Here is a 15998-nt window from a genome sequence, read left to right on the forward strand (position 1 = left end):
CGTGAGGAGATGTGTTGGAGATCCCACATCGACTAGAGATAAAAATATTTCATTGTATATAAGTTGGTGCAAATCTCACCCCATGAATTAGTTTTATGGGATTGAGTTAGACTTAAAGTTCACTTTATAATATAATCAAGTGCTAGTTGTATCAAGTGATGATGTATCAATCACACCAAAAAATTGCCTTTGATCCATACTCCAATGTTCCCCATTCTCAGTATTAATTTGTAACACATGCTTCTGTAATCCATACAACAATGTTCAATGTTTTGAGAAGTTACACCTATGGCACACATAGAGTCTCATATATTTGTAAAATAATTTAGTATGTATAATTAGAACTAAAAACACAATATCTTTATCGTATCAAATTAATTGATAATTGTTGCGTTTTTTCTTACAAATTTATCTAAAGAGATCTATTTTTAAAAAAGAATTATAAAAATGAGTAAATAAAATTTCATGTTTTTAAATACGATTTTTATTTATTATTTTTTATTATCAATGAAGTCATATGCATAATACATACCTTTTGCTTTTAAATTTTTTATTTTATCTTTTAGACTCTGTTTGGATTAGGGAGGGGATGTATGAGGATTTGAGATAGTGGATATGTGAGGATGTGTGAGGAAAGTGTGAAGAAAGTGAGGGTGTTTGGATTGGGGTAGGTTAGGAGTTTGTAAGTTATGTGATTGTTACGAGAGAATTTTAATTTTTTTTAAATGTGTGAAATGTTACTTTACATATTAACCCTTGCCTATTAAAAAAATTAATAACAAAATGAGTTATTTTTGTTTAAAAATGAAAAACTTTCACACATTTCTTAGATTTAAAAATTATAATTAAAAAAATATATGTTAAATGTAAATATGTATAATATAAAAACTATAATTAGAAAAAAAAATATGTATTCAACAAATTAAATAAAAACAGAACTTCAAGTAATAAAATTGAAAAATAAATCAAATCTTATATAAATAAAAAGATATTATTTTTTAATATTAAAAACTCTCTAGAAATGAAAAATAAAAAATACTACAACAACAAAAATATCACGTAATTAACAATAGAAAAAATTTTCATAAAAAATTATAATAAAATAAATTATAACTCATAAACATAATAACTATATATATAGAAATATATTAATATAAACATAACAAAAAAAAACAGAATTTCAAATAATTTCTTTAAATATTAAACATATACTATAAAATTAAAAAATAAATCACATCTTATATAAATAAAAAATTACTATTTTTTAATATTAAAAAATCTCACAATAAAGCAATCTAAAAAATATAACAGTAACAAAAATATAACTTAATTAACCTTAGAAAAGGATTTCATAAAAAACTATAATAAAAAATAAGGATAAAAATGTATTAGTAGTATAATCCGATATAGTTCAATAATTAATTATTATTATTTTGGTTTATTAAATATTTGTGTTAGTTAAATTTATTTAATAACTAATATTTATAATAAAGTGTAGTTTTTATTAATAAATTATGTAAAAATAAGTGAAATATATTAATTATATTTTCAGTTTCTAATGAATAATTTAAGTTAGAATAAAATTATTTTAAGTGATGGATTGTTTTTAGAGATTTTTTTTTGTATTAAATAAATTAAATATTTAGTATAAAATAAGATGAAAAATATTTAGTATAACCTTTTGGTGATGACCATGATCCAATCCAGGTAATATTTTTAATTTTAATTAGATATAGTATGTTCTTTTCTTTAAAAAAAACTAAATCCAACCACATTTAATAAAATATCTGATTAGAATTTGAAAAATAGGTATCACCTGATCTACTCTAATAACTAATATATAAATGGAAGATTTTATTTAACTATATTTTTTTTACACTGATTTATAATATTTTATAAAATAATAAACAACTTAAAACTTCCTTAAAATTTATTATGATTTGTTTTTTCATTTTAAATATTATATATATATATATATATATTTTAAACATTGTACAATAAATTTTTTAAAATACTAATACATTCAAATGAAACATTGTGATACATTTAAATGAGGGTAAATTTGGAAATAAGGAATGTTGACATGACTTTCCTTCTACATCTCTTCATTTTGAGGGGAGAGGATATTTACTGTTCACAGGTATATCTTCTCCTTCACTTCCCTGCACATCCCTTGATCCAAACCATGGATATCCACTCACATCCTTCCTCTTGAACAGTACATCCATGGAAGCAAACAGGGGTAAAAGTCATGCAGGAGTAGGACTTCTCTGTTTTTAATTTGTTTGAAAACTATTGATTGTGTATTGGAGAATTCTTTCGACAGATATAATTTTTTTCTCCAAAATTCAAAGAAACGGATTATATTAGTTTGTAGAGCATTTATACAATTCAAAAAAACTTTAAATTATACAATTTAAAAATCATTTTTTTCCGTAAAATTTGTTTGGATTCCACAATTCATAAATTATTTTCTTCTATCATCGTTAAAATTATTTATCTGCCTTTTTTTTACTTAACAGAGAGAGTTGAAACAAAAATACTTTAGAATTTTGCTTCATAATGTCTTCCTTAAGAAAATCAAACAAATACTTTTTTTTCTCAGTTTTCCTTAAACCATATGATTCAGTCATGTCAAGTTCTTGAAATTTGATTCCAATAGGCAGCCTCCAATCAAAATGGTAGAGCAACCTAGCAAGTGACAACTCAATGTCAGCTATTGCAAATGCAATCCAAGGACACATCCTCTTAAATGAATGTTGACACCAGAAACACTGTACCCGCTTTGAGGCTAAAAGCTCTTCTGTGCACATCTTTTAGTTGCTTCCAATGGCTTCCATAGGGAGAGAAGGCAATGTCTTTGGAATTGTAAGCAACTTTGTTAACAAGAATTTGTGGCCTATTGGAAAAGATGATATCATGTGTTTTCACAATCTCTTTGGCCATTTATGGAGAAGAAACTATGATGTTTGATACCTCTCCTAGTTTTAGGTGCATTAAGGGGGACCATACATGCTGGCCAAGTTTCTTAAAACACAATGGGGGCGAGATGAGCCAAAAAAGTAGGTGTAAGTTTCCTACGAGGGGCAGCTTCCATGGTGGTGGAACTCCTATATTATGACCTTTTCATTATTTTATATAACACCAAGAGAAAGAGAAAGGTAAGGAAAACATGGAAACTTATCCATGGTGGGGCGAGGAGGAAGACAGATGTTTGATATATATATACAAGTTCGTAATAAGTAATAAGCACATACAGAAGTAAGGATAGTGAGCATATTTGTTAGATCTTTTGTTACTGCTATACTAAAAATTAAGGTTACCAAAAAAAACTTTTGCCTTCATTCATATTGGTTAGTCCTTGGTTAGTCCCTAAGAACTTGAGGGTCATGGGCCTTACAATACTTAAAATAAAGCAAAGATGAAACTGGAAAATAACATACTAAATAAAATGACAGAACAGAAAAAGCATGTACTTAACCTAATATAAAATCTTTCATCCAATTAATTGGATTGTTTTTTTGGCCTAGTGTGTAATTACTCATTCTAACAATATTCCCTTATCTATTAATTAGATTTCTTTTTGTGGTATTCCAAGTTTTGATTCTTTAGATAGACTACTATGAAATTAATTGTCAGTATGAAACCATCTTCTTGTCTCTCATACAAGATATGTTCAGCAGAAATTAAGCATAAATCTTTATAAGTTTTATTACTTATTTCATAGTTTGAGACAGCACAGCTCTCACCAATCTTCATCTAATATGTAATCACATTTTTTAACTTAAGAATAAGAATTGTTATTGTGTTGCACAAAGATCAACTAGAACCATGCAATAATGTTTATATAATAATTTCTGCATAAGCTTAATGTGCATTGTTAACCCAGTCACAATCATTGGTGTAATTAATTTGTAAATGCTATAGAATTTTAAATTTCAAAGATAATGTAATAAAGAATAACTAGAAATTATTCTTGGTGAAGGTGACCTTATTGGGTAGATAATGTAGTAACTTTGACAAGTGCAGTATTGTGGCTGGCTTGATAATCATCCATATACGAAAAATTATTAATTTAGTGTTCCTTGACGTGCAAGATTTTACTATTGTTCATCTTGTTCCATCAGTATTTTACCACAGAATAACTTACCTAACTCCTACTAGAACCAATCCTGGATTTCTTCAATCCATTCATCCTGTAAGTGAATGGGAAGTAGGTTGTTATGATTACTTTTATACATAATCAATGAACAATAATCTGCTATTTAATAAAACACTTATCTACCAAGATGTTTCCCTCATATGCCACAAGAAAAATCCATTCTATGGTAAGTATTTCCATTACCATAAATCTATGCCCTGCCTCTTTACCTTTGCGATAAATCCAATCTAAGATTGGTTGCATCTGTTCTAGTTTTCTTATTGTTTCTAACAGGGAGACTATCCATATCAAATGAAGCTGAAGAGGAACTAGAAGAGGAACTAGAACTGGAACTAGAAGAGGAAGTCTCGCTATCTAAGCTTTTCAAGACATTGATATTTTCATCGAGTTTGGGCGAAGAAACAAATTTTCTTTTCAGATTCCCAATGCTTTCAGTCAATCCTGTCAGAAGGTTTTTCTGGAATGCTGCTGGTGAACTTTGATGGTTATTATCTATAATAGTACATGAAGTAGTCTCTTTTTTGTCCGATGTTGCTTGTAAATTACACTCATCTTCATCACTTTCTACAGTAATAACATCTTCAATACTCAATTTTCCCCTTTCTGGCATCACAGAGAGAGATATGTTAGTCCTACACAATAGTATATTTGTGGACAAAAAAAAAACCTTAAGCAGAAGCTTGGGATATGAAGTGCAGTAGACTTCAAAACCCTAATAAAACCTGTAATCTTATTGGGAGATAATTGACCTATTTGTATGGATTTCTCTATAAGTACTTATAGGAGAAGAAGATAAGAAAGCAAAATTAACTTATAGGAGAAAAAAATAAAGAAAGAAAAATTAAATAACTTTTCTTTAGCTTATCAATAAGTTAAAAATAAACTTTTAGAGAAACTAATACAAGAGAACTTCTACAGACTAATTTAAGTATAAACTAACTTTAGCTCATGGAGAATTTTATTTCATTTTTTCTATTGATTTTTTTTATCGTTTAAGTACTTGTGAAGAAGTTTATAAAAAATTAAAAATATTCAATATATTTATTGAGATGTTCTTGTGAACGTACACAACAAGTGTTGAACCATGTTCAATTTATACCCTTCAACTATTTCTATTTACGGAGATGTTGTTTGTGTTCTATCCTTTGATCTTCAGTGTGCAAGAAGAGGTTTGTTTCCCTAACATACATACACTTGGCTCTTTAAGTAATTGATGATGATCTATACTTAAATCAAATATAGATATACATATGGTAGGAAATCCAACAAACTTGATTTTATAAGAAATCGTTTGTTTTTTACACAAAGCACATAAACAAGCCAGCCCTCCACTAGAACAGAAAATCATGGTAACAAGCTCAAGTAAAACCACAGCAGTTGCAGATTCTGACATCAGGGTGCTCAAATCTTGTAGAATATGTAAACCACAACTTTGATAATCAAACCATGAGCAGAACGTCTAAAAGAGAAAATATGCACAATCCTTTCTGACATTATAATGAACCTTTCTTTTGCCATACTCATTTCATTTGGCCATATTAATAGAAGGATGATATGAAGAAGAGGAATGAACAAACAACTACTAAGGTGATTACTAAGATGATCACCAAGTAGGATCTGAATTCACAAAAATATAAACTGAAGATAAACTATCAATAGCTGGAGCATTCAACAAGCTAGGAAAAGTAAAGGATAATGGCCCTAGTAGAGTTACATACAGAAGTTGATGCACCATCACTTCAAAAACTAAATTGAAACTTTTTTTTCCTCTTTTCTCTCAACAAACATTCAATTAACCACAACCATATAGCCAAACTAGAAAAAAAAGCAAGACAAAAAAAATCCATACCTGAAGCACCTAAACCACCTTCATCTCTCTTCAAAGACATAGAACCATTGATTCCAACCACTTCCTTCTTCTCCTCATAAACCTTCATCTCCTTCTCACTCTCCAACTCAGCAACCCTTCTCTCCTTTCTTCCCAAAGCTTCAACCTTTCCACCCTCCACTTCACCACCACCCTCAACATTGCACTTTTCCCTCTTCACAACAATTTCACAATCCCCAAACCCATCATCACTCCTCACCAACTTCTTTTTCCTCAGCTTCTTCAGTTTCAACTCCGCATTGATCCTCCCCAACGTCTCAATTGTGATTCTTTCTTTGAGGAACCCAATTTCTCTCTTCTTCTCGTCGAGCTCTGCCTCCAGCCTCGCTTCCCGAGCCACCAGCACCTGTTCGACTCGGTCGAAGTCGCTACTCAGGAACGAGTCGCGCAACTCGGAAATCAACTCGGAGATGTTCGTTCCGTTTTGCTTCCTCACACCCGACCCGGTTTCGGATTCTGGTTTTGAGGCCATGACGGAGCTGGAAAGGTGCAAACTTTTTGGAAAAAATGGAATGTGGTGTGACAGAGAATAGGGAGAGAAAGAGGGATAATGAGTAAAACGAAACGACCTCGTTTACTGTTCTGAGCATAGTTGGAAGAAAATGAATGCTCTTAAGAAAATTAACTGACATATACAAAAAAACTTACAAACTTAATCCTAATTTTCTAAATTATAAATTATATTAATCTTTTATATAGTTTACTTATAGCTTATTAATATTAAATCATTTCAAAATATTCCCTAAAAAATCTCAAAAAATGTTTTCTGAGAAATTTACTTCGAATTCTACAACATTAAAACATTGTAATGCTATTTATCAAAATCATAAAATAAAATAATAAAGTGTATACACAAAAATTAAACGAAAAAACAAAGTTATATAATTTTTAAATACTTTATTACTTATGAATAAAGTTTTACTAGTCTATTAAGTGTTTGTGGTATTTTCGAATTAAAATAAAGTTTTACAGCCGTAATTTACGTGATAAAACTTGACGTTAAAAATCCATACTAACTATGAAATTAAATTTTATCTTCAATTTGAAAACAATATTAAAAAACTTGAAATAATATAACTAGTTTTTTTCATTATGAAATTGAGCAACCAAATTATGCTCTGATTGTATTTTTATAAGAAAAATTGTATAAATAATGTTGAACCATATTGTCATATTTTTCATTCAAATTTAATTTAATTCTTGTTATTTTTAAAATAATTGTATGATGAAAACTAATATAGATTTTTAATTTTAGTGAAAAAAAATTAAATATATATTTTAAAATTAATTTAGTTATAATACATTATACTCGTATACAAGCATTTTTATGTCACATGACTTACCTACCCAATCTCGTAATAAATATTTTTTTTTTCTATTTTTGTAATTTTGAAATCAAATTACACCATTTTTGTTATATTATTTATTTATTTATTTATTTTAATTAACATGTACTCAAACTCGATAACCAAAATCTTATAAACATATAAAAATTAGCAACTAACGAATCTAAATAAAAAATTGCAAAAAAAGGGAAAATACACCTTTATGTGCACTAATTGGCATTAATGAATGACTTGTAGAAGTGTTGGCTCTCTGAACTCTTGTTTTTGTATCTTCATTCTTCAAAATCCTTCCATTTTCACTAAAAATGGAGTGATTTTAAAACTGAGTGGTTCTAATTAGCAAATGAGTGGCACATGTAAGGAATCAAATACAAATCTTGTTTTCTTCTAACAGACAAGCCAAATGATTCAGTCATGTCAAGGTCTTCACACTTGTTCCCATCAGGCATCTTCCAATCAAAATGGAAAAGTAAATTTGCTAGCAAGATTTCAACATTAGCAATGCCAAAAGTGCTTCCAGGACACATCCTCTTTCCAGCACCAAATGGAATAAACTGAAAATCTCCACCTCTGTAATCAACTGACTCATCAAGGAACCTTTCTGGCCAAAACTTCTCAGCATCATTCCAATAGTTTGGATCCCTTCCAATAGCCCAAGCATTAACAATAACCTTGCTCTTAGCTGCTATTTCATACCCTTTAATTTCACATCTCTCACTACACTCCCTTGGCAGTAATAATGGAACAGGAGTGTGTAGACGCAATGTTTCTTTGATTACTGACTTTAAGTACTTCAGTTCATGGAGGTTAGCTTCATCTACATGCCCCTTTTCACCCAACACCCTTCTTATCTCAGCTTGTGCTTTCTCCATCACCCTTGGGTTTTTGACAAGTTCTGACATGGCCCAATCTATGGTTTTAGCTGAAGTACCACTTCCAGCACTGAAGATATCCTGAAATAAATGATAAACTCAGCATATTTGCCAACTATTTATTGCAACACAACTGAACTAGTATAGTATATCCCAGTTCTGTCAGATAAACTTACAGGAGAACATAATAAGAAGGAAAAATGAATTGAAATTTTTTCATTCATATAGCACCTTGCCTAACTTCTTCTGAAGTCGAGCTGCATTTGAGTTTAACTTATAACAGTTGATCATGACTCCAATTGATCAAACTGTTAAGTTTTTATCAAGTAACTTACATGGGAAACTGTTTTTTTTTCTTCAAATTCAAGAGTCATACATAGATTTTGGTTGAGCCTCTCGAAGAAAATCTTCTTTATCTAAATATGAGTTATAATATACTAGATTTTACTTAAACTTAGTTTGTAGTCAAAATCCAAGTATGCTATGAATATTGCTTATGCTCTGGCAGCGAGAGTATCACCTTAAAGTCTTTTTAACAAAGAAAATGTTACAATCATCGAAGTCAACAGGAGTTATTTGATCTTTGATGATGTATATTTGGAGCTATTTTGGAAATTATATGATTTGTAATTGCAAATACTAACCAAAATGGTTGCTTTGATAACGTTGTCAGATAGAGGATGCTCAAGGTTGTTATGCTTCTGAAGCTTTAGCAGGACATCAACCAGATCTTCTCCTGCTTTTTCACTGGTTTCCTTTGTTTCTGAACTAGTGTCCCTGTGATCTCTCACAATTTTCTCCAGAATCCTATCTACTTCTTGATGTAGCTTTTCAACTTTGGACCTTAATCCAGTCAAAACTGGAAGCACTTTAATAGGATACAAGTCAGCTAGGGAGAAACCAGCAACACCTTTTAACACCTCTTTCATAACAGCTATGAAAGCTTCTTGATCATTGGATTTACCTCCAAAAGCTACACGTGATGTTAATCCATAGGAGAATGAATTGATCATCTTACTGAGATTCATAGATGACCCTTCACTCAAACCTACCTCTTTAACAAGTTTTGATGTCTCCTCTTCTCTAATTGCTTTAAATGATTCAACACGTTTTGGAGTTAGTAGCTCAAAGGTGCAAATCTTTCTCATCTGCCTCCAGTAACTGCCGTAAGGGGAAAAACTGATGCCCTTGGAGCCATAGGATATTACATCTGCTGCAAGAAGATAAGGCCTATTTGCAAAAATGATGTCATGTGTCTTCATCACTTCCTTGGCCATTTCAGGGGAAGACACCACTATGGTGGAAAGTGCACCAAGTTTTATGTGCATGAGAGGGCCATATTGGTGTGATAGTTTTTGCAGGCCATGATGAGGCATTGCTCCAAGCAGGTGCAAGTTTCCTATAAGGGGTAGTTTTGGTGGTCCTGGTGGTAACTTGGAGTTTGAAGACTTGGTTTTTGTTATGCAAAATATGCTAAACCCTATGAACAAGAAGAAGAACAAGGGTAAGATTGCAGGTGAGGGAATGTTTTGGAGACCAATCTCCATGGATGTGAAGGAAAACAAACTATCAGTATCTGATTAGAGAGCTTGATGTGAGAATTTGTGGTCACAGATTGTAATGGAAGAGGGCAAAATTCAACCTATCCTTTATTTGTATTAAAAGGAGTAAGAAATGATAGAAGAAAGTAATAATTGTGATTCATGTATTAAAATAAATTTTTAAAATTGTTTTATATAAAAATAAATTGTAAAATATAAATTAAAGTTAAAATAAATTTTAAATTAAAAAAATTATTTAAAAAATCTTAATAAATACAAAATTTATATTTTAAACTAATAATATATTAAAATAAAATACTTTATAAAATATTAAATTTAAATTAATTAATTTGAATTATTATTGTAATATTTATTTTATTATAATTTTATTTAGTATAATAATTCTATTTCTTACTATTTAATCTGTTTAATAATATTTTTTATTTTGCATAAATTCTTCTACTTCTAACTTTCCACGCTTTTCTCTTAAAATCAGTTAAAAGAAATCACTGTTACTCACCAAATACTCTCTTTTTTATCTTCATAAGGATAAAAAAAAGTATGTAAGAATAATAAAACAAAAATCATATTTTAAAACCCTAAAAAAAATTCACAACTTTTTTTTTTTTAGTATAATGATAAATATCATTGATTTTTTATTTAATGTCTGAACCATATAATTATGAAATTTTGTGGACATTATGAAATTTTCAGCCCAAACGTAAAGTTAAGGGATTACGTCAAACATTCATTATTTGATTATTTGTTTGTAGCCCTTGTTTTCGTCATAATCTGTTTCTTTCAATTTTCATCAACTTTGATTCCGTCGCTAACTGAACAACCAAGGCAAACTCATTTATTCGGTAATGTATTAATATATGTCTCAATCATAAAATATTAATTTACAACAAATAGTTACAATCATTAGATCAAATCAGTCACAATCAATCAAGTATTTCAGATAACAAACTTAAGATACTACTTTTAACATAAAATCTTTAAGATAAAAGTACGTGATTTTTTTTATTGAAATTTTAATAGAAGTATTAATATAACTTCAAATATCTTGAATAGTTAATTTTTCTTAACCTAATTGGGTTTTGATATTGTTTAAGTAATTCGAAAGTGATTATGGCTTATTCTTCCTGCACCCCACAATTTTAAATATTTTAAAATTAATCTTGACCTATAATTTGAAAAGGGTACCATGCTGAATTTTTTGTCACTATTAATTTTCATCATTAAATATCAACCACTGGTGAAGGGTTTTTGTAGTTGTTCGAGGCAAAATAGATGGATACGCTATTTTGCTGGAGTGTTATTTGGTTGTAGAGGTAAGAATTAAGTTTTTTTTAGGAGCATGGTAGTTATGGAGATTTTGGGGTTACCAGATATCGAGATTTGGTAATGTATTACGGATTCATGAATCCAAAATTGATTAAATTGTGTTTTCTGGATGAGGGGTGTTCCGAAAGCAAATTTTGCATAAATTGTTGATTTCCGAATTGCTGAATCCGGAAGCCTAATTCTGTTACGGATTGGTGAATTCAGAATTTTTTTTTTTAATTATGGATTTCTGAATCCAGAATGCATATTTCTGTTACGGATTAGGAAATCCGGAATATTTTTTTTGAATGATGGGTTTCTGAATGTGGAATATATATTTTGAATTATGGATTGGTAGATCCAAAAATTTACCAGAAGTGTCAATCCAAAAATTTTTCGGATTTCATAATCCGAAATGTAAAATTTAAGTACAGCTTAAGTGCATTTTGGGTTTTTTAAAAAATAATAGGGATAATATGGTCTTTGGATGATATTGTGGGGGTGCAAGAAGAAAAATGTAGGGGTGCAAGAAGAAAGTGCCTGAGATTATTGGCTTATCATCACTACAAGAAAAATATAATATTTCGTACAAAAACTTTAACCACTACACCAAATAAATTCTTTTGTCATAAATAAATTTAACTTTGAACACAATGGTTATGCTTTTTAACATCTTACGCAGTGATTAAATGCACAATTGCTACTATTTTTTACAATTTTTGGTTTTTAAATTATTTTAAAAAAAATTAACAAATATAATTATCTTGTTGAAATAACTAAAAATATTTAATTCGCACCCACAATATATAATATATAATTATAGGACACATATTTGCTCGAAACCAAAACAAAGATCTTGTTCAAACTATAAATGTCATTAGATAAATATAAATTTAAAAATTAAAAATATTAATCAAAATTAATATAATGCAATATGTATCAACCTAGTAATTTATGCTATATTGTTGAAGTCAATAAAAAATATTAAAATCTCAAATAGAAACCTTAGGCAGTTATGAAATTTGATTAAGATTAACTTATTTCAATTTTAACACTCTTAAAAATTAATATAGTCCTAACTAATAAATTAGACAGAATTGAACAGATTGCATTTTCTTTTCTCTTAGAAATTTATCTTCCAAAGCCCCATTATTGAGGTTCAAATACATATTTTTCTTTATATATTTGTTCAGTGAAATGAAAAGGCTAAGAAAAACATCACCAACAGTTGATACAAAGTTTCCTTAATCTCAGCTCTTTCAAGGATGGAAAGTGACAGGAATTAGCTGCAAATCATGTTTTCTACTAACTGATACTCCAAAAACCTCAGTCATATCCAAATCTTCATTCCTCATTCCATTGGGAAGTTTCCAATCAAAATGATACATTAACAATGCAAGAGGAAACTCAACATTGGTCAAGCCAAATGTGAGGCCAGGGCACATTCTTCTTCCAGCACCAAATGGAATATACTCAAAATTATTGCCTTTGTAGTCAAAATCACTTTCAATGAACCTCTCAGGATAAAACCTCTCTGCCTCAGTCCAGTGATTTGGGTCTCTTCCAATAGCCCAAGCATTGACAATGATCTTGCTTTTGATTGGTATGTGATACCCTTTTATCTCACAAGCTTGTCCACTCTCTCTTGGAAGTAGAAGGGGACCAGGAGGGTGCAGTCTCAATGTCTCTTTCACAACAGATTTCAAATATTTTAGATTCTCCATGTCACTTTCATTAGGGCCTCCTTCTTTACCAAATACCTCTCTTACCTCACTCTGTACCTTCTTCATTACTCTTGGATTTTTTATCATCTCTGCCATTGCCCATGTTATGGTAATAGATGATGTCTCGCTTCCCCCTCCATAAATATCCTAATTCAAGATCATGACATCATGATGTTCATCTGAATTTTATAGGAAACAGTGGAAGGAATACCAAAATTCTTTGCAGTGGAAGAATAAGCAAGAAAGTTAAATGAAATTAACCCAAATAATACCATCATTCACCAAAAAAGTATAATGAATTAGTCCAGTACAACACAGCATAAGACCTATTGTAAATCAGAGTGGTGTGAACTTAAACTTCTTTGTACAAAACTTTGTACTTTGGATATGCAAAACTAATTTCAGCTAACAAGGAGAAGCCTCTATCCTTTTTTTTATCATTTTCTTTTCTTTTAATCTGTTACAGCTTTAGTTATATAGAAATTCTGTACTTTTGGAGAGTTGTGGTGTTGAGGAGCTGGCCAATTCAGAAGCTGCAGGGTGAAGTTCTTTAGCAGATTCTAGTGGCAGGGTTTGTTGGTGCTGTTTTGTATGCTTTTATGCAGCAAACAACTGTACTTTTGTGTTCCTGGTTTGTTTTTGTGATCCAAAAACCCTATTATGTGATTTTTGGGTTATGTATAAGGGTTGGATACCGTGAAGTATCCTCTTAATTTAATTTAAGTTCTTTGCTGATAAAAAAAAATTCTTTTCTTGTAAGTACTTATTATAGACAAATTTATCTAAATACAACCTTAACCTATTCTTATTTGGAATTGTTAGTGTCAAGTAGCAACTTAGTTTTGCTTCTTGTTTGTGTGTCACCGTTTAAAAGTTGACTAGCACATTTCAGAAGTTATCAGCACACAGCAGCAGTTTAATAAAAGTAAGTACATAGGGAAGATGTGAATTGTTCATCACTCTCTACTATGCAAATAACATTGATGGGAGATGTAAATACTCTTACCAAAATCACAGCCTTGATACTATTGTCACTTAAGCCAAACTCCTCCTTCATGAGCACATCTACAAGATCATCCTCCACTTGTTCACCTTGGGCTTGTGCGGCCCTTGACTTAGCCTCTCTATGATCATCAATGATCCTTTGCATTATCCGGTCAGTTTGTTGATGACTCTGCTCTAGCTTACCCTTCAACCCTGAGATGTGCTGAAGCCATCCTGCAGAAGGGTACAAATCTCCCAAGTCAAAACCTCCAGCAACCTCCGTGGCTTCCCTTACAGCTGATATGAATTTTTTATGGTCCCTATACTTGCTTCCAAGGGCTGTCCTTGAAACAATTGTAGATATTGTTGAGAGGATTTCTTTGGTGAGATTGATGGGTGACCCTTCTTTTGAAGCAATGTTTTTGATGAATTTAGTGAGCTCTTCCTCTCTGATTGGCTGGAAAGATTGGACTCGTTTCAAGCTTAATAGCTCCAACGCACAAATCTTCCTTAGCTGTCTCCAGTAATCACCATAAGGAGAAAAAGAAATGCCCACAGAATCGTAAGACAATATCTTTGAAGCTAGTATTGGAGGCCTTGATGCAAAGATAAGATCATGGGTTTTCAACACTTCTTTAGCATACTCTGCAGACGAAACCACAATGGTAGAAACCTCTCCAAGCTTCAGATGCATCAAGGGTCCATATTTTGCTGATAAATCTCTCAGTCTACGATGGGGAAGTGAGCCTACAAGGTTGTGTATGTTCCCTATGATAGGTAGCTTCCATGGCCCTGGTGGTAAATTTGAAGTTGAGGCACATTTCTTTGTTATTATTTTGTGTGCAATAAACATAAAAATGACAATGGATAAAACGTAGAGGGTTTGAAGATCCATGTGGAAATAAAAGTTAGATCAAGGTTTTCTGTTTTACCAATGAAATTTTGTTTGCAGCTCATATATAGATTGTGGAACCTTCATCGTCCGTTATTGAATATTTTTAATCTCCTGGTTGCAATATACTCTGCATTTTGGTGATGTATTTGATTAATGCAACACCATTCAAAATGGACAAGAATGTTACCACAGCCAAAAACTAGAAACAAAGAGACATATTTCTATATACAAAATAGTGGTTGCAGTAGTACATCAACTGACAAACATTTAGTTTAAAAAACTCCTTAGCAAAATCATATGGCTTAAAAAATTGCAGAACTTGATAATTGTTATATTTTAAAGCAATCATTCTCATATTTATGAAACTTGGGTTCCACAATAATTAAGAAAACTACACTTAAATCCATTGACTAATTCGACGTGTGTTTCTCTTTTAAAGTGTTTCTCTGAATAATGGTAGATGTAGATAGGAAGGGAATAAAAATTTTATTCTACATACTGATGGGAGTGATTTATCACAGAAATGATAGCAGCCTATTTCTGAAAAAACAAAATATCAGGAAATGATTTGATCCTGTTTTATTCTCCAGTTAATTCTAGGAATTTTATTTCTTAACATAATCTGAATTTGATATCAGAATTTCAACCTTCCTAATTTACTGACAGTAGATCTTAAGGACAACTCACATCACTTTTATTTTCTTACTAGGATAATGTCATTATCTTGAGAATACCTCTACTACATCCTCCTCTTCTTTCTGTCCTAGTCACAAAAGGATGACTAACCAAACAATTACTCACATAATTACTCAATCCGGCTTTAATTTCAGAATGTTTTGTAAGTCAAAACACATGAATAAACGTAAATTGAACACATACAATTTATGTTCACAAATAGATCTTATCATATCATGATTCTCACACAATGATACAATCAAGAAGGAATAGACACTTACCTTGATCCATGAGTGATCCTAATTGAGCAGTTACTTTATCTCCTTTATCCCAATCTATCTCTTGCAATTCTGTTCTTGTCACACACTTTCGTGATGGTTAACAGTGAGACAACTATTATTTGCAGAGACAGAACCCTATAGCCTTTAGTACCCAATCTCCATCAGATGTAGGTTTTCCATTAGGTATATCATCAGATATATATTTCTCACATTAACTAATGGGCCTACTTGACTCATATGACTTATAATACTTTCATGATTTAATAATTACATAAATGCGCATTTAAAAGGCCTTACATAAATT

At 30.7% G+C, this 15998-nt stretch overlaps 3 protein-coding genes across 4 annotated transcripts; all 3 read right to left on the bottom strand.

Moving 5' to 3' along the window:
- Window positions 1-4058: 4058 nt before the first annotated feature.
- Window positions 4059-6649, bottom strand: LOC137831321 (uncharacterized). Its single transcript, XM_068638961.2, has 2 exons — window positions 6012-6649; window positions 4059-4765 (listed from the first exon to the last, which is right to left on the bottom strand). Exons 1-2 carry the CDS (start codon window positions 6520-6522, stop codon window positions 4368-4370), a joined length of 909 nt encoding a protein of 302 aa, XP_068495062.1. The 5' UTR covers window positions 6523-6649; the 3' UTR covers window positions 4059-4367.
- Window positions 6650-7583: 934 nt separating this feature from the next.
- On the bottom strand, window positions 7584-9949 carry LOC137831322 (cytochrome P450 71D9). Its single transcript, XM_068638962.2, has 2 exons — window positions 8913-9949; window positions 7584-8349 (listed from the first exon to the last, which is right to left on the bottom strand). The coding sequence occupies exons 1-2, from the start codon at window positions 9813-9815 to the stop codon at window positions 7729-7731; spliced, it is 1524 nt and encodes a 507-aa protein (XP_068495063.1). The 5' UTR covers window positions 9816-9949; the 3' UTR covers window positions 7584-7728.
- Window positions 9950-12232: 2283 nt separating this feature from the next.
- On the bottom strand, window positions 12233-15488 carry LOC137831323 (cytochrome P450 71D9). 2 transcript variants are annotated; one of them, XM_068638964.2, is made up of 3 exons: window positions 14776-15488; window positions 13866-14635; window positions 12233-13006 (listed from the first exon to the last, which is right to left on the bottom strand). In XM_068638964.2, exons 1-3 carry the CDS (start codon window positions 14798-14800, stop codon window positions 12395-12397), a joined length of 1407 nt encoding a protein of 468 aa, XP_068495065.1. In that variant the 5' UTR covers window positions 14801-15488; the 3' UTR covers window positions 12233-12394. The 2 variants fall into 2 exon arrangements, with proteins under 2 accessions (XP_068495065.1, XP_068495064.1); XM_068638963.2 differs by lacking the exon at window positions 14776-15488 and having other exon boundaries at window positions 13866-14767.
- Between the last annotated feature and the right edge of the window lie 510 nt (window positions 15489-15998).

This window comes from Phaseolus vulgaris, chromosome 6 (genome assembly GCF_051622355.1).
Source record: "Phaseolus vulgaris cultivar YP4 chromosome 6, ASM5162235v1, whole genome shotgun sequence".
Lineage (NCBI taxonomy): Eukaryota > Viridiplantae > Streptophyta > Magnoliopsida > Fabales > Fabaceae > Phaseolus > Phaseolus vulgaris.

Excerpts from the sequence above, each read along its gene's own strand:
- LOC137831321 (XM_068638961.2), bottom strand. The coding sequence starts at position 6,522 with ATGGCCTCAAAACCAGAATCCGAAACCGGGTCGGGTGTGAGGAAGCAA. Across the intron at positions 4,766-6,011 it reads AGGTGGTTTAGGTGCTTCAG|AAAGGGGAAAATTGAGTATT; the intron begins GTATGGATTTTT and ends CTGTGATGCCAG.
- LOC137831322 (XM_068638962.2), bottom strand. The coding sequence starts at position 9,815 with ATGGAGATTGGTCTCCAAAACATTCCCTCACCTGCAATCTTACCCTTG. Across the intron at positions 8,350-8,912 it reads TTATCAAAGCAACCATTTTG|GATATCTTCAGTGCTGGAAG; the intron begins GTTAGTATTTGC and ends CATTTATTTCAG.
- LOC137831323 (XM_068638963.2), bottom strand. The coding sequence starts at position 14,738 with ATGGATCTTCAAACCCTCTACGTTTTATCCATTGTCATTTTTATGTTT. Across the intron at positions 13,007-13,865 it reads GTATCAAGGCTGTGATTTTG|GATATTTATGGAGGGGGAAG; the intron begins GTAAGAGTATTT and ends ATCTTGAATTAG.